The sequence below is a fragment of the Zootoca vivipara genome, chromosome 2, assembly GCF_963506605.1.
Source record: "Zootoca vivipara chromosome 2, rZooViv1.1, whole genome shotgun sequence".
Classification (NCBI taxonomy): Eukaryota; Metazoa; Chordata; class Lepidosauria; order Squamata; family Lacertidae; genus Zootoca; species Zootoca vivipara.
The window spans coordinates 52869107-52895805 of NC_083277.1; the positions used below are offsets into that span (position 1 = coordinate 52869107).

The 26699-nt window shown below is 43.1% G+C and overlaps 2 protein-coding genes across 3 annotated transcripts in view; both read right to left on the bottom strand.

The window, feature by feature from the left end:
• Positions 1-1409: 1409 nt before the first annotated feature.
• Positions 1410-8143, bottom strand: MANF (mesencephalic astrocyte derived neurotrophic factor). The gene is made up of 4 exons (XM_035106068.2): positions 7999-8143; positions 5985-6112; positions 3108-3249; positions 1410-1839 (listed from the first exon to the last, which is right to left on the bottom strand). The coding sequence occupies exons 1-4, from the start codon at positions 8084-8086 to the stop codon at positions 1655-1657; spliced, it is 543 nt and encodes a 180-aa protein (XP_034961959.1). The 5' UTR covers positions 8087-8143; the 3' UTR covers positions 1410-1654.
• Positions 8144-11297: 3154 nt separating this feature from the next.
• Positions 11298-26699, bottom strand: part of DOCK3 (dedicator of cytokinesis 3) — a 147584-nt gene continuing 132182 nt past the window's right edge. For both annotated transcript variants that reach the window (XM_060271527.1, XM_035106067.2), the window contains exons 51-53: positions 20286-20408; positions 19546-19628; positions 11298-17314 (exon numbers count right to left, since the gene is read on the bottom strand). In XM_060271527.1, coding sequence (XP_060127510.1) covers positions 16808-17314; positions 19546-19628; positions 20286-20408 — 713 coding nt within the window. In that variant the 3' untranslated portion in view covers positions 11298-16807. The remainder of the gene's footprint in view (positions 17315-19545; positions 19629-20285; positions 20409-26699) is intronic.

Sequence of the window (26699 nt, forward strand, 5' to 3'; positions counted from 1 at the left end):
CTTTTTGTATTACCTTGTATTACCTTGATTAAAAATATATACAGTACTAAAATAATAATAATGCAGGCCCATTCAGTAGAACCATGCTGTCCAGTTATTTTGTCCTAGCAGAGACCAGACATGTAGCACATATAACAGTAAAAGTGCATGAGATTGTGCTGTAACAGAAGTTTAAATATACTGTATGCTGTACTTTTCAAAAACAGTTTTCTGGGGGGTGGGGGAGGTTATGCAGGTGGGTAATCTGTCAACAGTAACTGCCCTAAAGTTCATGTTGTTTAAAACATGTAATTTTTCTCAAGAGCAATAGATTTTTCTCTATGATGCTGTTTTTAAGTCAACCTTTGGTGAGAATTGAGATTTTGGTAGCAGCCACCCATATATGAAGGGTTTAGCTCACAGATGCATTTAGTGTGGGTGGTCATTTAAAGTTGTTTCCATAAATGACCTGGTACAACACACCCTTGTATTACATTAGTATATATTAACTGCTTCTTTTACTTATGAACTGAAGTTGCCAAAAAGCTTTCCAAGAGCATGAGAGAACCCGAAATCAACCCCTACCCATTATTATTATTATTATTATTATTATTATTATTATTATTATTATTATTATTATTTTCCATGGATACAAAGAAGCTACATATTCTGGACTCAGCTGCCTTACATAGATGTAGCTGAAGTCAGGATTGTATTCAGTACTGTATTGACAACTGTAAATAAAGAATCAGAATACAAGAAAGTTGTATTGCATAGATGGTGCCAGTTTACCTCAGAGCTGTAGAAAAACAGCACCCAGACTGATTGTACAGGATCAGGGGCTTAAATTTCTGAAAGCAAGGAACTGTACTGTTTTTTTTAACAACTTCAGGTAGCACCAACTGGCACTCAAATACTTTTAAGACCATGCAATAATCCAAATACCAAATATAGCACACATGTTCACCTGGATGTGAAGTAGCAAAATGCAGAGATTTTACAAGGCCTTAGTCAGGAGAACAGGTATCTCAGAAGCCACACTAGCCCATAGATAAGCATTTTATCAAAACACAGCGATTATTAGGGCTCACCCACACTCACTCATCCTACTCCTAAAAGCATGGGTCCAAGAAATTTTCCACTTGTCTTGTGCCTAGAAAGCACAGGTCCAAGCAATTACTTGTTTCCCCAATAGCTTTCTCTGGAAAAACCTGCTGAATCAGAACAAACGCAATCTGTGGAAAACCTGATTGCTGTTTGTTCCGATTCATTGGTAAAAAGCAGGTTTCCCCAGGGGAAAGGGGCAGAGCAAATGGAAGTGTAGAAGAGTCCTAAATCTCAAAGCACCAAGTACGAAGTAAGGATCTGTGTTGGCATCAGCCAGATTTGCATAAAACCCATACAAATCCTATTAATGCAACTGACAAGACTGGCTTTCTTAACTTTTATTTCAAAAATCCCATACATACGTCGATGTCTTAAACATAAATTGGAGACAAAAGAAATAAAAACTTGAGACACGACGAGGCAGTTGAACCAGCATTGAAAGAACCGCTCACTTTGACACTTGAAACCCAGTTAAATAAGTTACAAAAACAGCTTTCCAGAAAAGAAAATAGAAAGATTAACATAGTTTGTGTGTGATTTGCTAATGATCTAGAGGCCACTATGGTGGTCAGAGGTCTGTCCGTGAACTGGCTGCTTTGGGTGCATACAGAGGCATCAGTTCATTGATTTTCCGAATGTAATCTGACTTTTCTGCACAGCCTTTGCATGTTTCACCCCAGTCATCTAGAATCTTCTTCAATTCTTTGACTTTCAGTTTCTTCAGGTCCACAGTGCTCAAGTCAATTTGTTTATCTGATAAAGAGAAGAGCATATTACTGTATGAAGCATTGTGAGTCCACACAAGTTTAGCTGACCACAATTCAGAGATTCCAGGACTTGTTCCCAGTTCAAGTATCATAGGAATGTAGCCTTAGACACAAAACATAACTGAAATAGTACAAGTCATAGCACCTCCTAGAGACTACTTTCATTAAGAGCACAAGTTTTCACAGATAATATCTATACCTGGGGAAGATAAGAAACAGGAATGTACAGTAGGAGTCGAGAACAGAATGCAGTTAACAGGCTGTACCCTGAGCATTCTATTGCAGATGAACTCAATGATGGAGCTGGAATATTAGAGGTCAAGCAATCACTAAGGTATCTTGCATTGAAGTTCTTCCCGCAGGCAAGGGAAGTGGCCTCCTAGTGGCCCTTGGCTTAGTGGCTGATGTCAGAAGCAAGAGTGTGCTGCCCTTCATCTCTCAGATCCCTAGGCAGCAAGCGAACACCCCCAATTGAACAAAACAGCCACGTGCAGATTATCCTTCAAATATGTACTCCAATTCCCAGGTTTGTGACAAAACATATGGTGCCTGGCTGGAATATATTAGCAACTGTGGCTTGCTAAAATGAGCTGACAGTTCATAATTTGTCTGTTATATGCAACTTAGCTCAACCTTTTGTCTGAAATCTGATCAGTCCATTGTCACAGTTCAGCATCCTCAGCATAAAACGACTGTCTATGAAAAACCCAATAGCTAGATTATGATCCTCTATAGCAAGGCGGAAACCTGTGGCCTTCCAGATGTTGTTGGACTCCATCAGTTCCAATATGGCCAATGGTCAGGAATGACAGAAGTTGATGTCCAACATTTGGAGGGCCACAGGTCCTCCATTTCTGCTCTACGACCTCCATGTTCTCAGCAATATTCATAGCCAGCCAATAGTTCACAGCTATATTTGTATCATATTGTCCTAGGAACGGTGTTGGGTCTTCACTGTTTCAATGCAGCTCTTTGGTACTAAATTCATTCTATTACCATGTTGCTTATCTTTGTATGACTGGGGGTGGGGTGAATGGAGAAAAAGTTTTATCTTAACTGATATGCGTAAGATCTTGTCTTTTACTTGGAAGTTGCACTTTCTCCAATGGGGCATACTGCCAGGCTAACTCAAGATGACAGCACAAGTCATTTCCTCTCTACCACAACGCAGCCAGTAACTTTAGCACTCTTGCTCTCTCTACATAAGATATCAAGGACCAAAGTAATGATTACTGGTAATCTGCTTATACTCACCATATTTCAGGTCACAGATCTGACTATCTTTCTTCTTCAGTTTCTCGCAAACCTTGTCAACAGGGATGTGATTACTTAGGGGTTTTGACACCTCATTAGTTATTTTAGTGGCTGCATCACTGGTTGCTCCAATGTAATAGCACTAGAAGGGAATGAATAGAAAATGAGAGGTCAGGCAATGATTTTAAGATAATTTCTTCTTGGTTGAACCTTTTCAGAAGAATTGGTTTTACACAGGAAAGTGCTGGCTGTTATCTTAATTAGGAACTTTTAGTGCTCAAAGGAGTTGCTGCTTTTTCTTTACAGGAAATATGCAAGATCATATATCAGAGCCTTTCTATCACCTAGATCTGGAATGGGAACATGTGGTCCTATGAATGTTCTGGACTACATCTCCCATCATTAGTGACCATAGTGGTTGGTACCAATGGGAGTTGTAGTCCAACAACGTCTGGAGGTCCACAGGCTCCCCAATCTTGACTTGGAGAGATTTAACTTTGTCTTAGAAGCTGCACACTATCCTAACGGATCAATATTATTTGATTATGGGTCTTTGATTATGGCCTTTCCAGACTATTTTTTAATCTAAAAAGGATATATTTGTGAGAGCAGGCATCATAGACACATCTAGGTTTCCTGTCCTTACAATTCACACAAGAAGTTTATTTGGCCTCAGAACCCCAACCATTCTAACCCAGCTCATCTCTGCTTCTGTCATGGTCCTGCCCACCTATAAAAATTGGCCTATGGGGCTGGGCTGGGGGAGATAAAGATCTGGCCCGCCAGGGCCAAATGGTTCCCCACCCCTGCTCCATGGGAAAGGTGATCATCTGCTCTGTACATAGATGATTTAAGTTTCAATCTTTGTTGTCTCCAGGTAGGGCTGGAAATGCTCTTTGTGCGAAACCCTGAACTGCCATTACCAGTCAATGTAGACTTGGAGTGGATCTGCCTGGGTCCCTTTCTCTCCAAAGGTCAGCTTGGACAGCTGGGCCACCTACCAGTCCATTACCTGATGCCAGCAAAGGGGTTTGCCAAGTCCCTTTTATGGCTGTCAGCACCGATTGGTTATTGGTGCCAAGAGCTCTTTTTTTGGAAGGAGATTGCATTAGGGAATTTCTGTTGGGAACTTCCTAGTGCAGCCAATCCCCCATGACAGTGGTCAACAAGGATCAACCAGGTGTACTTTAAGCTTCCAAATGTTCCTTTGCAGCTACTATCTTTACATGTCCCACAGATAATGCCACATATGATATCATATGTGAGGCAAGTGGGCATGGTTTTTTGGGGGGACCCCTCAGGGGCCAAATTAGGGCCCCTGCTAGGTCTAACTAGGCTCACAGGGTAGACGTTCCCTACTGCTGCTGTAAACAATACTGAGCTAGACAGATCAATCATTTGACTTGGTATAAGGCAGCTTCCTATATTCTTCCTCCCCACACTGCAGCTTGGTGGTAACTGGAGAATAAGCTCGAGCAATTACACACCTTGCTGTCTGTCAATAAATAGCAAGGGGGGGATGCACCTCACACTGTCTGGAATTGTACCTAGTCCCAAGCAGTATCAAGCCCCACTACTTGGGTAGAACAAAGACATCAAGCGGACATATTACACTCCATGGCTTGAGGCTACTTGCTGTTAATTGCACACTCCTGGCTTTACCTCGTGTGTATGCTCGTTTCCGGTGCAACCCATTTTCTACTTTGTTGTGGGTTGATTTAATGAGCTACTGACTCAACATAAAAGTTATGTTTAAAGTGGACCTTGAATGGAAATTAGTTAGGTCCTGACTTGGCATTTGAAATGAGCAAAGAATGTATGAATCCAGTGAAGGGACCGGATTCAAACTAGCCAGTCCTGCTACTGGAAACCCACACAGACTTTTGCTAGTGCAACAGGTCTTCCCCAGCCTTTCCTCCCAATTGGCTGTGTGTGTATCGGGAGAATCCCCAGAACAGCACATTGGGGTCCAATGGAGGAAGAGGGGAGATTGTGCCATCAGGCAAGTGCTTACGCTAACAAAGTGCTCACCTTGGTCTGGATATTGGCATATACACCAAGGTTGACGTTTTAAAATTAAAACTGACAACACGAAAAAGCTGTTGGTTAAATAATAACCAAATGTTTTCAGAGACTAGGCATAGAATGTATTTTCCCCAGGGCTATCAGCTCTTGGAAAAACCAGGTCCATGTTTGGGAGGCCTCTTGGAAAGAGCATTGCTCTCAGGTGCCCAGGTGGTGACTACTGTTAGAGAAGGACTTCTGCACAGGCTTGTGTGGCAGCTGCACTCTTTTAAAACAAAAACAAAAAACAGGTCCAGGTCTTGTTACATATGCCCCACTTACATCTAAGTTGGATGACTGCGACACACTTTTCTAAATTTATTAAGTAAGAATTTCTTATAAGAATCTCAGTGGTGTTTGCTTGAGGGCAATACTTTGTCAGCGTAATACAGGTGTCTTATAAGAAGCTGTGCATTTAGTACTGTGGGCCCAACTCTATAGAACAACCTCCTGGCTGAGATCAGATAGGCCTCTTCCCCACTAAACCTTCAGTGCTTAGTGAAGCCCTTTTTATTTCTGCCAGCATATTAAGCAAGTTTGTTTTATGCCTAATTTGAACTGATTGTATCTCCAGACAATCCAGGCATTCACTATTTCCTCTTTGTCTTAAGTTATGTTTTTTATTCCAGTTTTGACCAGAACATGACCAGCTCCAATAGACATTCCCTCCTTCAACTGTCACCTAGCATTTTTTTTAAAAAAACTAAGCCTGTGCAGAGGGACTCTTGTTTTAATTAGCTGCACAAACTGCCTTTTTAGCTGAAGAATGTGGTAAAAATGTTTTAAATAAATAACCCGGTTACAATTACTTACCAGGCGGTTCTCTTTGCCTTTTGCTTCTTTACAGGATTTTAAAAGTTCTTTTTCAATACTGTTTGGTGTGAACTCAACATTCTTCTCCTTTAGGCTCTGGTAGAATCTTCCCAAGAATGAAACACACACTGTAAAGTGAAGGAGATATAATGCTGAAATGAAATTCTCCTCTCTTCTTTTTAACTTACACAAAAGGAATGAAGTATAGCAGATCGAAAGCAAACACACTAGTGTAGAAGATGAACTATTGGGCATATTTATGACAGCAGACTACCTTGTCAAGGGGCATGTTTCATACAACATGGCAGTCCAAATCCGTTCTTAGCTACAACAGGAGGTAGCTACCATTTTTCACATTAATCTTTGGGCAGTGTTGGATATGGCCACATTTTTGCACACAGCCTGTCTCCCCAGCTGATTCATGTAGACCAGCTGAGGGGGGGAGTGTCATCACTTCTCTGCTTATCAAATACAGTATTTAATCCAATGACTGGGGTAGGAGCAATTTGCATTCTCACTGGTGTGCTGCCAATGCCAAAATTAATGGAGTTTTTTTTGGGGGGGGGGGCGGTGTCAGGCACCTGGACTGGGGTACCAACTCTTCCTTATAAGATGTTTTTGCCTTGGCTGAGCCATATTCTGTCTGTTAAGATCACAGGTTAAGATCAACAAAATGGTTGTGTGTTATCAGCCATGAATTAGCAGCACTCTGCACATGATTAAAAACACTATTATTCATTGTATTGAAAACTGGTTCCAGAAACAAACTTTGGCTTCAGTCAAGTCATGAAACAAATATACAGTACTTTAAAAAAGCAGCTCCTCAAGCTGCTGCTCATTCAGTTAAGGGTTGAACTGTTAGAAATCCTGGAACAGAGTCTTCTGCATTAGTGTGTAACCAGGAACATAAGTACTGTGGAGGAGACCTTCAGCCTGTGGGTGTAACCATTCACCAAGTCATACAAGGGAGGACCCATACATGCCATTACAATTATAGAGACTATATCACACTGCAGATATAATTCACAGCATATCCTACTTAGTATCAATCTGAAGGTCATGATTACAGAAAGGAATGAGGTAAGAGTTTGTTTATGCAACTTATAACCCACATCCTAGGACTTCTGGGCAGGTCACAATAAAGCATAGCCTGTTTAAAACACATATCCAAAGGGGAAAGGGGGAACACATAAATATCAAACATAAAAAGCACTAATGCCCAGAGTCTGAAAAGCCAGTCTGATTTCCACCTAGTGCCTGCATGCCAGTAGTCTGTGGGAGTAAAGGAATTTCAGAAGGAAAGAGCTGAGCTAGGGTGCCACAGCAGAAAAGGCCCCCACCCACACACTTGTGTCAAGTGTACAGTTCCCAGCAAAAGGAAGTTGAGGGGGGCTTCCCTGGAAGCTCCCAACTCAGGGGCAGGAGCATACAGACCAAAACCTGGCACAATCCTTTTAAGTGTCCGTCCTTCGCTAGCAGCAGCAACAACAGCGGATCAACCCCACTTCGCATCAACCCCACTTCTTCGTTATGGAAGCAGGACCCTGAGCCTCCACTGCAGTAATGGTGACCTCAATGCTACACCCAGACATGTGGGTCTATCCCTACTCATATAAGCAGCTTCTGGGGAAACCCCTTTGGCAGCTGCATCTTCTCAATGGGCTTCACAGCGACAGAGCAAGCAAAGCCCCCGCAGCCACTCGCACTGATGCTCGCCTTCTACAAAGACATCTCCTTCCCCATGGCAGCCTTGCGATGTGGGGGTCCAGCGTCCCTCCCATTTAGAGGAAAGCGGCACCGGGCCGGGGAAAGAAGCGTGGAAGCCGCGGCTGAGGCAAGACTCGTAGCCAGTTTCCAACCCAAGGGGAGGCCGTCTTCGTGAAGGGGAGGCGCCGTTGCCACTTGGCCACCCGAGCAACGCGCTCCCTCCCTCCCTCAGCGAAGCCCTGGGGGCCCCCTTCCGCCCTCCGCGCCCGTTGCTGCCCAGACCATCCACGCGGGGACGGCGACTCACCTTCGCAATCTCCCTCCCGCAGAGCGAGGCTCTCCCCAGGGAGCAGGATCAAGGCCAGCGCCGCCCAGAGCCCGTTAGCTGCCCGCATCCTACTTCTCACAACCCGCCTCGGCCGCTAGCTCGGCTCCTACTGAAAAAAAGCCCCTCCACAGCCGGCACCTTGACGACACGCTCGCCGCCCACCCGCAGCCCGATTGGCTGCCCTGCCCCTCTTCCTTCTACGTATGAGGCTGCCATTGGCACACTCCGTTGCAAGTCTCCACGCTCCTTTTCCTGGTTGGCCAGGCGGGCTTTCGGGACAGTAGAGTTGGCGGCCGCCGATTGGACAAGCCGCCTCCGAATGAAACGAGGGAGTCGTCGCGCACTTTTAGCGCGAAGCGGGACCAGCGGCGGAGCCCTAGCATTTTACGGCAAAGTTGTAAGGAGGCGGAGATCGCCATATTTGTTTCGGGCAGGATTTCGCGCCGTCACCACTGCCGGCGCTAAACGCCGCTGCCGGCCCGCCTCGAGCTGTGCTTCCGCCGGCCCTTGAAGCGCAGAGGGGCAAGTGCACGTGTGGAAGGCAGGGCACCACCCCCGAGCCGGAAGCTGGCGTTTGTTAGGACTCAGGAGCCGGTTCTTCCTCTTTACGAACGAGCAGCCTCTTGGTTAGTAAAAGGTGGCATTGCAGCAATAGAGGCGCAAGTGGGACCGCAGCCCATCTGCGGGAGACCAGTGGCAGCTCCGGGCCTCGCGGGTAAAGGATAAGGCCCGCTTTAAGCCTGCCATTAATCCAAAGGATGCACAGGGGTCATACAAATCGTGAGCTCAGGATTTCAAAATCAGCCTACCACAGCGAGGAGAAGAAATTTGTACTAGCGGCTGTAGCAGCAGCAGTAATAAACATTGGTCTGAAACGGGAGATGCCCCACGTGCGTGGCAGCTATGCGACGTCTAGAATGTGTATGTGTTGCGCAAGAGGGCACTCCCACTAATCTGAAAGATGCAGGGCCTGCAGACCTGTCATTTTCAGAGGCACCTAGGAATGGCATATTTGCTTGCGAAAGGCAATTTACAAGCGTATTTGGGAGACACTCATTTGGAGCGGGAGATTAGAGCGAAACGCTAGAAAGGGAAATGTTTTATATACTGTACAAATTACAAGCCTCACTTGGTGGAGACATAAAAATTCTTAGTGTAGTGTGGGACCTTTTAAGTAAAGTGTGCAACACACATTTTACATTACATAGGTATTTCTTTGCAACATACCTGCACTCCTTTTAGCTGGATTAAGATTCAGAATTATAAAAGGAAAGTCACCAGCTCTATCCTCTCACCACAGTATTTATTTGTGCTACACGTAATACCCATGAAAGTAGAATGCACCACGCTGACAGGTAATTGCAGCAAAATGAGATTATGGAATAAACAAAAAGTTTGCTTTTGCATTGGTATGTATACACATTAATAATTAGCACTATTTCACATATTTGCTATGTGTAGGTTTCCTTTTTTCTCACCAGCTGTTGAAACCAACTTTTTGCTCACCTTGGAGGAACTGGCACAGCCCAACTTTAATTTAATGTAGAAATTGAAGCAAAAATAGTAATAGAATATGTATTTCAGGAGAACTGCCTTGTTTTTCCTTGCCTGGAGTGGTTATTGCTGAGTTGGGTCAGACTCATAGCATGAGAGTCAAGCCTCTCCCGGCACAGAGTTCTGGTATGCGAGGAAGATGCTGAATATTAAACAGCCTATCAGCTGATCATCTATAGCCATATCTTTGTTAAGAGAGATGAAAATGCACACCAACCATAATCAGAGTATTTATTTTTAGCACAGAACTTATTTAAAACCAACAATTGGTTCCTTAAACTGTAAAATCCATTACATCTTAGATTAATTACAGAGTATCTAATTTCTGCAACCCATATTTAAACATTATTTTACTAGATACATTTTGGGGAAAAAATATATCCATATGTATATAGACACACTCAAGTCATTCACATGTGCTGACAAAAGTCTCTTCTCTATGCAACAGAATGAAAATGTAGAGATGTCTCTCTGTCTTTCCCCACAAAGGAAAAGCGGAATGAAAAGTGAGTGGGAGACACCCTCCTTTATCACTCACTGTGTGTCCCCCCCCCCCCCATAGCCAAGAGTTGCTTGGGACAGCATCCACCAAAAACAGTACTTGGCTTTGGAAGCAGTTTCTGGTTCTTCTGTGTCTTTAACCAAGCCTACCTCACCCTTTTATTTCAATCCTATAAAGTCCTCCACATTCTAGCCATTCTTATGCCCAATAGATTTCTGCTTGATATAGTCCATAGAAATGAGATCAGTTTAATAGAGAACCTGGAGATGTTGCAAGGTACTAGATATAAATTGTGTGACTGAAGGTTCCTACACCTTTGAAAGACAAAAGGAGCACAATTCCACTGAATCTTAACAATTTGTACTATTTATATGGGTTATTCAATAGCACGCAATTGTCTCGCTTCCTTGTTGTTAAACGAGTCAGCAGTTATAACCTAAATATCTCAGCCAAATCCTTTTTACCGTATGTTAAGAATGGACCACTTACCTTGCATTCATTTTATTAAGTTAGCTAAGCACTGCCTCACTTTAGTTTTGCTAAAGGACATACTTTCAGCTTACTGCACCTGCCTTTAAGGCTAACCTGTGGTGCTCCAGAAGTTGCTGGGACTCCCAACTCCCACACAAGCACAAAAAGAAAAAGTCAAGGCTAAGGACTGATAGGAGTTAGAGTCCAATGGTATCTGGATGGCCAGAATTTTGTCTATTGGATAAAAAGCCTACCTTCATTCTGTGGGACGCTGCTCCCACAGACTAGAATAGTAACTTTCAAACTTGAGGCTTGCCTCCAAGTCTAATCATCCGCCAGTGAATTCAGGTTGAAATATCACATAGATCAAGGTAGATACTATAGAGCTGGTGTTTACATGGTTCAAACTGCATCACTTTGAAGATGTAGTCAGGCAAACAAGGTGTGTATAACTTGTAATGCCCAGAGAATTTGCATCTTCATACAGTGCAGGTTAATGGGAAATGCACTTAATGGTGTACATCCTGTTTTAGGTGGTCTGGGTGCCTATATGCACAGATGGTAGATCTTTAGATTTATCCTTTTTGCACACAGGAAGCGATCAAAGGTCTATACTGCAGCTGATCTGTGCATGTAACCCTCTCTCCCTGCTACCCCCTTACATAGAGAAACTGATTGATGGATCAATTATTTCTGTTAACTGTAATAAGTTATCTTTATTGTAAGTATTCTAAATAGTATTTGGGCCTTGTTAGACAACAAAGAAAGAAACAGATATATGGGGTGGCCAAAGTACTATTTCTTTAATGGGAAAAGTGCGTCCTGCGTTGGAGTGGAAGAGCACACAGCCTCCAAGAACTCCTTGGGAAGAACAGCAATTGAACAGAATGAAAAATGGTTGTGAAATGACATGGCAATACTGTGCGTGGTGGGAAGATGACGGGAGGTGGATCCCTGCTCATGTTTGGCCCTTTCATTATATTTTATCTTTTTATTAATTGTTCATATTTTAACAGAATTACAATTATATATATATGATCAAATAAACTATACATTCAACAGCATTAAAATAGACAATATTCACATCAGTAGTAATATATTAATACAACAATATACTCAGAATCAGTATGTTGACATAAAAAAAACAAGGGAAAAAAATTAAGCAAGTATTTTATGTTGCTGTTAAAGGGCTTAAAGAGTGCCTACATGTTTGAATGGGAGAATGCTCAGCCTCAAGACGAGATTGGGGAACAAAATTAAAGGTTACAAAATGGCGTACAAAGGAGCTGTGTTGCTCGTTGCCAGTGATGTCACAGACACTGCAATAGGTACTTATACTTGCATAACCACATTCTACATAGCACTCACTATTATATCAGTTGGAGGTAGGGGGGAGAGACAATTATCATCTCAGCAACAAAATAACCACTGTTCTGAGTGCTGGGAAATGTGCTGAGTTAGATGGTGTGCGCATCTATCTGTATCCAGAAACGACCTCACAATCCCCCTGAATAGGTTTTGGTGGAGATTGTCTGCATCTGAATACCAGTCACTGGGAATGACAAGTGGAGAGAGTGCTGCTGCACTCGGGTCCAACTTGTGGGCGTCCCATGGGCATGTGGTTGGCCACACTGAGGACAGGATGCTGGACTAGATTGGTTTTTGAATTGACCCAGCAGGGTCTTAGGTTCGTAGGTAGAGTGTTCAACTTCCCTAAGACCACCCCGTTAGGAGATGTGCAGCAGGGTCTCCTACATTCAACATTGTACCCTCACTATACTCATCAGCTGGCTAAAGCTTAACAAAAAGACCTGAGCCCAGGAAGAAATCCAAAGTTGCCCCCATATTATGCCATCATATATGCTAAGTGATGGGTTGAGCTGCTGTTTTTCTTCCATTCCTATCTTTCATCCATTCGATCCGACTGAAAAGGTATTAGGCATGCCTGTTTTCCATGTGTTGCACATGGTTTTCTGCTTCTGAATTTATCTGCAATAATTCTCGTGTATTTAATAATTCGCCATGAGTGTGATGGAGCATTCCGTATTCTGGTCCTTAAATTTTCTCCATGGGTAGGAAAATTGCTGCCAACACTCTGAATCCAGCTCCAGAAGCTGCTTCCTGGTGTGGTTACTGCTCAGATGTAGGGCATGTTTCTGTTTTGATAGAAGGCAAAACCAATGCAGCTTGTGATTGGCAACAAATGAGGGGGGGCATGGCCAAGCTATTTCAATGAACTTGAACACACAGTGGTAATTGGCTGTCACAGTCAGAAACACAGAATCCATGAGTATTCTGCAGGGCCTTCAGTTCACTAGGTGTGGCATTATTCTACCTCTTTGGGTCCCATAAAGCAAGATGAAAACCTGTTCTAGCGACAAGCAACAAGGTTTCATCATCTAGGGATTACTGGTTACAATCTGTTTTTGTTTTTGTTTTTTAAAAAAGTGAAAATGATACCCACCAATCTTGGGGAAAGTATTTTTAGTAAGGGATAATACTGCTGGGTAAAACACAGTTAATAACTGATGACCATATCATTTCCCCTATGAAGTGGATTGCAGCATTCTTCTAATTTTCCCGATTTTTTAAATAGTTTCCCACCCCTAAACTTCTTGGTGTGTAATTTTAATTGACCGCACCTGAACAGGAAATGTAGGAGATCAACAGCATGAGAGTTTACTGAGCATCAGCTTTTATATGTAAGATACATTGTGGCATCTGAATAAATATCTCATGGGTACCTTGGAGCATCTGCTCAATGCTTTTTAATATCAAGTATTAATTTTTAATTTCACATCATAGCAGTTGAGTGAATGGGGAAGGGAAGGAAAAGAATCCAAAACAAAACAGCAGATATTTACACCTAAAATTCACATCACTTATTTGTTGGTTCCAGAAACATGCTATCACAATATATACAATGAAATATCTTTAGGACTCTGGTACAAATATTTTGTTTTCCTTTTAAGGTTTGCTTTTCCTTACGGTTATGATAGGTTTTCCAAACATGAATACACAAAAAGAGAACTGGTTAGAGGGGTGTGTGTGTGGTTGCCGTTGTTTTAAACAACAACAGATTGCCATAGGTTAAAAATACATTTACAGGGTTGAGTACCAGTCAGACATCACAATCTATACATTTTTTGCTCAATTTCCTGTACAAATACACAGCATTTGTGGGATATTTACATGAAACATGATGGGGAAACAAATTAAGTAACATGATATCACCTCCCTAAATTTCCTGCTCACTCTTTCTTCCTCAGGAAAGATATGCTTTAGTCCCCTTTTACAGAGTAAAGGGGAAAAAATGAGTGGGGATGTTTGTGAAGGAAAGAATCCCTATACCTTTGCTATGGCAACAAAATCCAATTATATTTCCTACTACAAACAGGAATTACTTCTTCCCATTTTTAAACCACCCATGTAAACCTTCCTTCTACTTCCGGCAAAGGACAAGAATACCATATTTTGGAGCAGTTTATTCCAAGGTACCATGATTGTATGTGCTACTTTCTGGTCCAAAGATAATATACAATGTTTCCATTTTGCTGTCTGTGTCCAACTAAATTATTATGCTGCTTTTTATAAGCTGGCTTTCAAAGCCATGTCAGCACATATCCCCCCCCCCCTCTCAATGGAGCTTGTGCTGGTGGCCTGAATATCTAGTAAGTAATTTTAGTAATGCAGCATAGGATACCTAATTTATCAACTAGAAATCCACCCTAATCTATCGGATGCTAAGTTTTCGCCAACTGCAATACAGTGGAAACTCATTTAAAAATTGCATCCGTGTACACACAGAGAACTTCCTTTTAGAAAGCCACCAGAGCACACCAAACATTATGTAGAAATTGGAAAGCTTTAGTCGCTGCATCTAAATTTGCTTCCCTCAATGGAATCTGAAGGTTGAGTGTTATGAAAGTAGCTGGTATTTGCTTACATCTGCCAACTCATTACCTTACTTGTAAAAAAACAACCAACAACCTGCTTTCAGGTATCAACAGCAAACACCCTAGCTATACTGTGGGTTGCAATCCTCTAAGTAACCTGCTACAATGGGAATGTCCTTAGGCTTGTACTGCTAGTCTCTCAAGCTCCCAAAAAGATGTTACGTCTTTTTAAAAAAAAACTTCCTGGAGCTCTTAAGTGGGTAACATTTATGTTTGACATTCTAATCTTAACTGGAAGTATAGGACCTGCATTTAAATTGTGCCTGAAATATTTCTTTCTAGTGGCACTGCAAAGCCACTTTGACTTAAGAGGGAATACAAAAGGAAAGAGGGAATACAAATGTATTTTCTATCTAGTGCAAACTCAAAAATAAAACTAGGCAAGTTTTTAATGCCATGGTGTTTTGTTAAAATATAAGGATGGAACTACTGTGTGTTTACATTGGACAGAGCTTGGTGGGGGGATATATTAGCAGCTTACTTCAGAAAAAAGCAATTTCAGTCATACAAGGTACATATGGTTCTCTTCACTTCTTTAGAATTTTTTGTTTTGTTTCTTTATAATATATATATAGTGACTGATTGAAGCATGAAACCAGAACTTTGAGCTTCTATATGTTTCTGTCATTGGCTGTTTTGGAAACTGAGTCAATCCTTTACATTTTCTGTGCTGATTCCTCATTTAGTATAAAACATTTCATAATGTGCTTCTGGGTATCACTACAAAAATTGTAAAAATAAACAGATTCATATTTTTTTAGCCATCAGTGGGAAGGGCAGCAGAACTGGATCTTGAATAAATATAACTTTGCCATTATTAAGGTGTTGGGATGACATGGATTTAAAAAAGGCTGACTAAAACCCTAACAACTTTCAAGTATTGTTATCTTGCATTATTCATTTGAATCTGCAAATCATTGCCATATTGCTTAATATGTGTTAATATTCCTTTTCATCCCATATTTCCCAGTACCTTTCCCAAACTTAGCTACATTTCTAACTCATATAGTTTATGGCAGCTTGTCCCAGTGTTCCTTTGGTTAAAATGTTCAACTATGGCATGTTAATTGGCTGCACTGGTTCTTGAATATAAATATAAGCAATGCCCCATTCCTTAGGTTCACTAACAGTCAATCATGATTTTACATCCCATAGCACACCCTTAGTCGTCTCCTTTGTAAACATTTCAGAAACTTTTTATTAAAAAGGATCAAAATACCCCCCGCTTCTACAATTTTTACTTAGTGGACATTTTCTGAAGACCACTGTATTTCTATGACATCGGAACAAGAAACTGGAAGTGATCTTCTCCAACAGCAATGCAACAATGAGAGGCTTTCTTTTCTGGGGTGGGGAGGATGGTACAACAACAGATAATAGTTTGGACTATGCAAGATCGTCAGCCTTAAAGCAACTGTCAGGCGTGTGCTCAAACTTTCCTTTTATTCTAGCTTAGTTTCTTAGTTTCTCTGGCATAAGATACTACTCCTCTACTCCTGGACTGGAATTAAAATGCTAGTGCCAACAACCAGAGGCACAGGGAGGCCAAGACTGGGCTATAAGTCCCATGGTTAGGCGTTTCCCTCGTAATGTAGCATCAATAAATACAGATGAATAACAATGGAAAATGCAGGAAATCAAAAAGTCTATGCCAAGCCAAGAAGAGTTTGTGTGAAATGATGCTTTAAAATAGAAATGGCAGCCAGTCAGCACTGGTTAGATTGCTTCAGCACACCTGAGGCAACGCAAGGAGACCACTGCAAAATAAGTTTATATGCCTCAAGCCTGGAAGATCTCGTTTCTTCAGTGCCTTTAAAACTCTGCACCTTCTGGCTTCGCGGAATCCCTGAATTCAAAATTAGCATTCACTTACTACAGCAAATAAACACATTCCTAGTGCAACTGCTTCAAAACTTGTGCGCATCTCAAAACTGGAAGGAAAGCTTGTAAAAATTCCATGCCACATCCCACCCCCTCAAAATCCTAATGCTTTTCAGTTTCTGCAAGTGTCTATAGCTAATATCACTTCCTGCTGTCTGATAAAACTGTAGAAGGAACGAAGCACCCACTGCAAAAAAATAGACAAAACCCCAAAACACTAAAAATCTTAAAAGTATAAAATTAAATAAAAAGGAAAGCAGCAACTGCACATGCTGGCCCAAACTCTGGCTCCAGTCATTAACTCTCAGCAGCAGAGAATAAAGCAGTTCACTTTTCTCTTCTCTGAAGCCTCCTATTGTACATCTGTCTTCTGGTTTCACAGACCTGGAATGATCATGCAAACTGTCTTCTCTCATACTTCTGCCTACTGCTCACTGATGCCATGCTCCCACGCTACCCTGGCTTGCTCCTCTTTCACACCGCTAGTTGGCTGGGAAATTTTGCGATGTAGCGCCCGGTGTTTTTCATCCTCTTCCAAGATCATCCCCTCCTCGTTTTCCATGTTTGGAAGGCGGGAGTGATATGGTTTAGGGGGTAGAGCTGGAGGGTTCACAGCGTCCTGAGGAATGACTCCCGATGGAGCAGAGTGGCTTCGGCACGGCTGGGATTTGAGTGTTTCCAGAACATCAGGCTCTGAGAGACTATACCTGACGGGGAGGTAGGGTGTCTCTAAGTCTTCATCAGTATTCCACGCCTGGCTAGGGACAGAATCCATCGTGTCTGTTCGAGGAGGGGGCTCAGATGAATGCCCAAAGTTACTTTCACTTAACGAGGAGACGCCACTGCTTGCACTGCCTGAAAGGGTAGAGTTGCTTCCATCCAGGCCAGACTGGGGGCTTGTGGGTGATGCAGGAATCGGGTGAAGTGGTGACTATTCAAAAAAAATCACACAGAACATACATATGTCAAAATGTACAAAGAAATATTTCTGCACTTCCGTGGTTAATTCATCGCACACCAATCACAGAACATTAATTACTGTTTTATAGATTTTGTGTTCAAGTATAAACAAATATGTATTCCCTGCCTTCTCTAGCTTTCCAAACGGAAACACCCGCAGTGTAATAATACCTTGAGGTGCGGGGGAATTAAACTGAACCAAAACAATCACAATTGTGTTGTGGCTAACTCTTGCCTTCTTGATATTTACAACAATAAAGTGATCAGATAGGAAGGAAGGCAAGATTTATCTGCCTTTAATTATAGAAAGTGTAGGGTATTTAAGCTGGCGCAGCTATTTCACCATGACAAGCTGTACCCATCAAAATTTCCTCTTGTACACAATTGCTATCAATACATCAGTCTGTATTGCATCACTCTGTTCTTTGCATCAGTCACTGTATCCAATGTAGCCTATAGTTAAGTATTGCTATATTGTAAGTTGCCCTGTGATCCTCAGATGAAAGCTGGCATATAAAATAAACAAAATAAATAAAACACTCATCTACATAGTATTGTCTGCTACCCTGGTATACTCAGATATTCCAAAATCAAAGTACTTACTAAGAATAAACATATACTTCCAAAGTGAATTTTAATTTGCATCAACAATGCAATTTAGAACAGATTTTACAAGGCAGTTAGCTTTACTTCAATCCCCATCCATATTATGCAGCTGACCTCTCTATCATTACAATTTCACATAGTAAGAACAGGATGGATATTTTGAGTATTGGTGCCTGTACATAGCAACAGATTTTACAGGTACCACGTGCCGCTCCATGTCCACTTTTTAACTTTTAGTACTTGGGTTTGCAAGAGGCTACTTTTATTCTCTCTCTCTTCTGCCCTTCTAAAAGCTGTGCTGTGCTATAATACTAAAGGGCTCAGGACTGAGGCTGGCTGCTTTTCTGTTATATAGCTGTCGGAAGCGAGGTGAACAGTGTGGGAGGACAACTTCAAGGAGCACATCCCACCAATCTAAAGCTTTCCTCCAGAATACAATAGCTGTTGGGGAATTAAGGAGGCCAATTCCTTCTGTTTTTATTCCCCCCCTTACCTCCAGACACTTTAACTGCCCTCAACCATAGACCAACCTGAAATCCCCCAAAATGGGGTGGATGAGCAAAATTTCCTCAGAGTTTTCAAGAAGTAGCTGAGGCCTCCCAATGCTTCTTTAACTTTTTTAAAAAAACAAAAAAAACTTTTGAGTACTTATAGCAGTGTGAATCAAGGCCATATTTCTTTGGGGATGGGCCATTCTCAAAGCAGCAAGAAGAGTGCTTTGAAAGTGCAATTCCTGCTGGCACAAACTGTGCTTTCAAAGCACTCTGTTCTCCCCGTTTGAGCAGGGAAGGGGCTTCCCCCTCCCTATCAAAGCAGTAGAGAAGAGTGCTTTGAAAGGGTAGCTCTGGATGGATCTACACTTTCAAAGGAGACCCATGTTTGACTAGGAAGAGCATTTTGAAAGTCAATCAGGGAAAGTGCTTTGAAAAGGCTCCACTTGCTGCTTTCAGAGTAGCCTACCCTAACTCTCAGGAAATTTGGGCTTACCACACACTGCTATAACAGCTTGAGGATCTTTTAATTGTTTTAAATAAGCAAGCAGGAGAAACACCCTTTCCCACCTCATCAAGTTTAGCAAGGTGATAAATCTCCCGGTAATATCACAGGGCGTACAGTAGAGTAAAGGTAAAGGGACCCCTACCGTTAGGTCCAGTCACGGACGACTCTAGGGTTGCGGCGCTCATCTCACTTTACTGGCCGAGAGAGCCGGCATACAGCTTCCGGGTCATGTGGCCAGCATGACTAAGCTGCTTCTGGCGAACCAGAGCAGCGCATGGAAATGCCGTTTACCTTCCCGCCAGAGCGGTACCTATTTATCTACTTGCACTTTGACGTGCTTTCTAACTACTAGGTTGCCAGGAGCAGGGACCGAGCAACGGGAACTCACCCCGTTGTAGGGATTCGAACTGACGACCTTCTGATCAGCAAGCCCTAGGCTCTGTGGTTTAGACCACAGCGCCACCCGCGTCCTCCACAGCGCCACCCGCTGTGTACAGTAGAGTAAATCAGTATAAATAAAGAGGTGGATTACAGAATTGCTTTCAGTATGCTGGTTGAATTAGACGGGTGGTTCTGCAATTTGAGATATAGTTTTACCTTACGTAGCGTCCGTGCAGGTAGCGCTGGGGGGGCATCATTAAGATGGTGATGGAAGGCATCAAAATGCAGCGAGTAGTGACCTTAAATGAGATAAATGGAAAAAGTTATATGCGAGCAGTAAGTCAGAAATAGCAATTCCAACTCTTAAATGTCCTGTGATGCTAATTAGACAGATATGTCGTGATAGTGCAGTGTCAGTTTCCTAGAAACCAATTCCTTTACATGGTCAATTGTAACTCAATGTACACAACAACAAACAGCAAATGAAGGCAGCAACACAGTGTAACACACACAGTTGTTATCATATCAAGGCTCCCGTGGCAAGACAACAGGCTCTTTAGCATTAAATATCTGAAACCTTAATTTATCTTCAATAACTGGAGCTCAGTGTTTTATTTGTTAAACTTAGGCTGCTAACCTTGCAGTAAGTCCCACTGAACTCAGCGTGACTTACTTCTGAGTAAACATGCATGGGATTGTACTGTACAGCTTTTAGCAAGACACTGGGCTTGTGTACATCCCTCATAAGCCCAATTCCAGTCCCAAAGCACATTTATAGTACTGCTGTTTTTGTATTTTTAAGATTTATGAAATCGTCAGCCAAGAGAGATGGTGTAGCCTTCTCTTCCTTTTACTCATTTTTCAGAAGGCAAACAGGAGGCACTGTTTGCTTTCACATGGTTTAATTGGGCATCAGTGCAGGATTTCTTCTGCAGACCTACTGGCCATTTCCTTACCATGGGGCAGGCTTCGGGGAGGTACTGGTGGGGCCAGGATGCTCCCAACATGAGTAGACAGGAATGGCAAGGCCTCTCTGGTTCCGCTGTCCAGACTCCAGCTGCTTGGTGCTGCTGGAACAGCTGAAGGATGGAAACAGATTGAATTTGTGTAATGCTGTAATATTTGATGGGACTGAAGGCTGACTTTTCAAACTCACTGAATCAAGTGAGTTTTGGGACTGGCCCCAAGCAGTTAGGTTATGTCCTGCTCTGAAGGCAGTGAGTGGTAAGAGAACTGTGCACTTTTTGATCATGAGAAAATACGAGTTGTACCTACCTGAAGGGTAGTTTTTCCATTTCCTAGTGAAAGGTCAGCAGAGTGGGGCGATGGCTCCACCTAGCGGTCACAAGGCAGACAGCAACATTTTGGGAGGTAGGACTCCCAGCATGCATCCAGGAGGCAGAGTCGCCAAGCTCGACAGCCAGGAGTGTAAGGATAGAAAGAAGAAGAAACACGCTACCTCCCAATGGCAATGTGACTGTGCTAATAACAAGAATCCTGTAGCCAAACCAACTAGGGCAAGGTCTGCTGGCCTTTCATCAAGAAATGGAAAGCTACATTTCAGGTAGGCACAACTGTACTTTTCCCCATTTTCAGTGAAAGGGTCAGCAGGACGCACAGCAGCTAACCTTTCTAAGGAGAGAGGGTAGCTTCAGGAAGTCATAGTGGGAGGACCTGTTGCAGAACCCTTCTGCCCAAAGCTGCATCTGAGGGTGCGTGGGCGCTCCAGGTGGCAGTGCTTGGTGAAGGTCCTGGGTGCTGCCCAAGTAGCTGTCCTGCAGATCTCCTGTAGAAAAGCAGGCTGGCTACTGTGGCTTTTGCGAAATGAGCCACGATGTCCTGGAGGGATAGGAAACTACTGCACCTTGCAGTACATGCCCTGATCCACCTAGAAAGGGTGGAAGAGGACATCTTCCTGCCCGGTGAGGGTGGGTGGAAGGATATGAACAGGGTTTCAGTTAGCCTATGGGCTTTAGTTCCGTCAGTGTAAATCTTCAGGGTTCCGCAGATGTCTAGGGAATGTCAGGCCTTTTCCAGAGGATGGAGTAGGAATGGACAGAAGGAGAGAAGAACCATCTCCTTCCGGAGATGGAATCTGCAGGAAACACTTGGGGGGCTCGGTCCTTAGCACTACTCTGTTTCTATGGAAGACACAGAGGTGCAAAAGAAAGAGCATTCCACTTGGAGACTCTGCAGGCTGAGGTGATTGCGATGAGGAAGACCATTTTCAAAGAAAGGAGCCACCTTGCTGAGAGGTTGAAAAAAAGAGGGTGTTGAAGCACAGAGAGAACCCTGTGAAGGTCCCAGGAGGGGAATCTATGGAAAGTTAGAGGGCATTTAAGAGATGCTCCCTGGGGAAAGTGTTTCAGGAGCGTGTGAGAGGAGAAGGAAGGAAAGTGCAGCCTTGAGAGAATGGAGGAGACCACTGCTGCCTCTTGTTTTAGCACACTGGGCTTTCTCTGGTCGTCTTGAAGGAATTCTAAGATGGTAGAGATTGGTTATTGGCTCTACACCATTCAGTAGAGCACCTCTGGAGGAAACCTTTCCAGGTGACTTGGTAGATATGTAGAGTCAAAGACTTTCTGCAGTGCAGCAGATATCTATGATGTCTGGAGTGAGATCCATCTGTCAGCCATCTCTAGTCAAATACCATGCAGTCAGATGCAACCAGGCAGGATCTGGGTGAAGGATCAGACCTTGAGTTAGGATGTCCGGTAGTTGGGGGAGTTGCCACACAGAGGAGAGTGCTACCGGTAGGCTCAGTACCTGCGGAAACCAAGGGTAATGTGGCCAGAACCGAGTGAGGAGGAGTACTCTTGCCTTTTCTTCCCTGATTTTCCTGAGGACCCATGAGAGTATGGGAGTTGGAGGAAAAGCATAGAGTAGACCCTGTGGCCAGGGGGACAGCAGAGTGCTCCAGGCCTCCACTGATGGGGTGTGAAATCTGGTGAAGAATCGTGGAAGTTGGCGATCCCTGTTAGATACTACAGCTGTAGTAGCAGGAAAACAAGTGGGGGTTCAGGCTCCACTCTGCCTGGTTTGCCCAAGTGTTCTTATAGAAATAGAAATACTTTATTATCACTGTACCACTTGTTTACAGTGAGATTAAACGAGCCCCCCCCCCAATCTCTCAGTCCTTGTTACACTCTGTGTGCTGTCGTACGACCACCAACACCAAATGTCAGCTGCAATGTTGCTGCCTTTGATTCAGCAGCCTCAAAGCCCAGGGGTAGAAACTGTTCTTTAACCTGGTTACAGGTAGGTAGCCGTGTTGGTCTGGATCGAAGTAAAATAAAAAAAATTCCTTCAGTAGCACCTTAAAGACCAACTAAGTTTTTATTTTGGTATGAGCTTTCGTGTGCATGTATCTGAAGAAGTGTGCATGCACACGAAAGCTCATACCAAAATAAAAACTTAGTTGGTCTTTAAGGTGCTACTGAAGGAATTTTTTTTATTGTTCTTTAACCTGTTGGTGCAGCTTATCATGCTTCTGTATCTCCTGCCCGAGGGCAGGAGATTAAAAAGGTGCTGGCCAGGGTTTGAGTCATCTCTGAGAATGTTCCTCGCTCTTCTGAGGCAACGGACTCCTGCGATAACATCTAGTGGACTCAGCGGACAGCCCACAATATCGTGTGCTGTCTTCACCACCCTCTGTAGGGACTCTCTGACCGTGGCTGTCAAATCAGCATACCACACCTTCTATCATGGACTGATAGAAGGAAATCATCATTTGCTGTCCAACCTTGTTCTTTTGCAAGACCCTAAGGAAATGAAGTCTCTGTTGGGCCTTCCTAACCACTTGGGCTGTATTGACCTTCCAAGTTAGGTCTTCACTAAGATGGACACCCAGGTATTTAAAGGAAGAGACTCTCTCCACACAGCCCCGCCCCCCGATATACAATGGGGCTAGCTCCCCTCTCTTCCTCTGAAAGTCCAACACCATCTCCTTTGTCTTGTTTAGGTGCAGATTGTTCTCTAAGCACCATGTGGATACCTTTTGAACCTCCCCCCGTATGCAGATTCGTCTCCGTCTGTAATTAAACCCATTATGGTGGTGTCATCAGCAAACTTAATAACTGCAGTAGGTGGGTCAGATGAAATGCAATCATATGTATAAAATGAATACAGGTATGGACTTAGCACACATCCCTGTGGAGTGCCAGTGCTGAGCTTCAGGGAGGTAGATGTAACAGGTCCAATCCTCATTCTTTTTGTCTGATCTCTCAGAAAGTCTTTAATTAAATCACAGACGTTAGAAGAAAGGTCCAGGTCCCTTAACGTTCCGATGAGAATATCCGGAAGGATGGTATTGAAAGCTGAGCTATAATCAATAAACAGCATTCTGACATAATTCCCTGGTCTCTCCAGATGACTCGCTGCAAGGTGAAAAGCTGTAGCAATGGCATAATCTGTGACCTATTTCTCCTATAGGCGAACTGGTGTTTATCAAAGTCCAGTGGAAAACATGTTCTAAGATGTTGAAGGACCAATCTCTCAAAGCATTTCATCACTACAGATCATCATTTAGGCAGTTAATTGCTGTTTTCTTTGGGACTGGGATAATGGTGGCCGCTTTCAAGCATGATGGAACACAAGCAGTTTGCAGAGAGATGTTAAAAATCCTCGTTCTTAAGTCCGCATATATGTTCAGTTGTTACTGATTGAATGTTGATCTCTGCCTAGTCCAAGAGGAAGGTTGTTTCTTGCTGCAGATTCGGGGATCAAGCTGAGCCCTGCCTGCTGATGTTTCATTTGGCTTTGGTATTGTCTGTCCAGATGTACACACATGTTCCAGAGAGAGATGTTGTGCAAAGTGCAGAAGGGCTACGTGGGTGGCTCGATGCTCCAGCCAGCTGATGCTCATGGGGGATTCTGCTGCAGACCACTGTCCCTGGACTGAGAGATCCCTGCAATGTGTGCCCCAACAGGCGAGTACAGTATTATCATTTGCTGGCAGTCCTGGAATGGGGAGTCCCTCCTCAAGCTGGCTAGGTCAGTTGACCATTGTAGGCTGTGATGGAGCTGGGGCGACAGCCTGATGTGAAGGCGCCTGCTGAGGCCTATGTCTTTCGGAAATGGCAGTAGGGCCCACTGGAGGGGCCCAAGCATGGTGCTTCACCCAAGGAGTTATAAGTGCCACTGAGACGCAGAGGCCAAGGACATGTGCCATCACCATGATATTGGTGTGGATGAGAGCTAAGGCTGCACTGCAGATTTGGTTTTCTGAACTCTTTCTAGGGCTAAGAAGATGAGGCTTTTGGTGGTGCACAGGAGTTCTCCAAAATGGTGATGAGTTGGGGAGATATGGCTTAAAACAAAAAAAAAAAAACTGACCAGGAACCCGTCAGTAGTTATGAAAGGACTGATTGTAGAAATGTGGAGAATGGTGCCTATTCTGCCACTTGTCCATCTTGTATGTTAGCAATACCTTCCACTTGTCATCTAGACTAAGATGTCCTTTAAAGCATCCTCCCTGAAAAGCTTGCCTCCTGCATATGGCACGATGGAGAGGCTGACATAAGAGTGCCTACATCCCAGCGTTTGAGCCATTAAGTGCACCTGGTGACCACAGCTGCTACAAGGGCTCAAGAAGCATATTGAGAGGTATCCATAGTAGCATCTGCTATGAAGGCAGCTGAGCAATGGATTTTTAGTAGGGTTTGACATGTGCAGCTTGTATCCTGGTTTGACGGGTCTAAGGCAGGCATCCCCAAACTGCGGCCCTCCAGATGTTTTGGACTACAATTCCCATCTTCTCTGACCATTGGTCCTGTTAGCTAGGGATAATGAGAGTTGTAGGCCAAAACATCTGGAGGGCCGCAGTTTGGGGATGCCTAGTCTAAGGGCTCATCTAAGAGCTTATCTTATAGATTTTTAGATAAAATCAGAGGCTGTTCATGCTGCTCCAATGGGGGCTTCATGTGTTTTATGGATTGCATAGTTCAATCGGCATTCAGTGGTGTCCTTTAATTGTGAATCCCCGCCTCTGGGAAGTAGATTTTTTGGAAACTAAGAGAGAAATAGGACAATACATGCTAGGGGTTTTAAGGGAGCCAGTGAATTCAGTTTCCAAGGTGTAAAATGTATTCACAATAGGTACAGCTTTTTTATATTGTGGGGAATGCTCCCATTCTGCCTTAGTAGCCTTCTTTAAAGGAGCAAGCACCGCAACTCCACTACGGCATGTAGGGAAACAAAAGGGAACATGGCCACAGGGAAAGAGGACTATTGTTAATTCCTAACTTTTTCCTCTTCTGTCAAAGAAGAAATTCAGAGAGAAAACCTGAAAGATCAGCGAGAGCAGTAGCGACTGGCTGCACTTTGACCAATGGCAGGAGCAGAACTGGATACTTGCTGGGAGTCCTATCTTCCAAAAGGATGCTGTCTGCCTTGTTACCACTAGGTGGAGGAATCAACTTACTCTGCTAACCTTTCACTGGAAATGGGAGAAAGCTGCTTAGATAAATTAGCATTATTAGGAGACCAAGAAGATATCTTTTAGACTACAGATTTTTTTTAAAAGCAGGATAAAGGAAGCAGAAACAAAGAACAAGGAACAGAGATTTCAGTATGCAGAACAGAGCCTGTTACTGTGCCGCGATGACCAAGATGAGGTAAGTTTGTTTTCCTCTGGTCCCAAACCCTTTTTAAAACAAAAAACAAAACAAAACAAAATTCCTTATACATTAATGAGACAAAACAAGTAGAAAAGAGTTGCATTTTCCTGATAGAGATAACATACTTATAAAAATCATGGTAGCAATCAAACAGAAAATAAGAGGCTTAAAAAATTATAGCAATGAAAACAATCACCAAGACTTTGCCCAGACCTTTCCTTAATATTGATCTCACTGCCAAACATCAAACATAATCTCACCATAGCTGCCAAGTTTTCCCTTTTCTCACGAGGAAGCCTATTCAGCATAAGGGAAAATCCCTTTAAAAAAGGGATAACTTGGCAGCCATGAATCTCACTGACAGGGGACTTCTGACACAAGACTTGGCAAAAAGTAATACATCAGCCTTGGTTGTAGAGGAGAATGCTGTGGATTATAGTTTATGGGGGGGCCTATAGCCCCCACAATGAATTAATTATGCTTCCCATCCCAACCATTCACTGTTTGTTTAAGAAACCTTCTTATTCTGTTCTCACTGAGAACCTAAATTCACAATTTTTGAGTCCAAAGCAGGCATCATTTTCACTTAGCCTCTACTGACTTCCTGCTGCTGCCATTGGATGAGCAAGTTGTGTGCATGCTTTGAAATTGCTCTAAACTGATCACTATATATCTGAAGGTCACCGCCTGTATAGAATATACATGAAAACCAGAAACAAAACATAGAATATCTTAACTGATGGCAATTTCAAT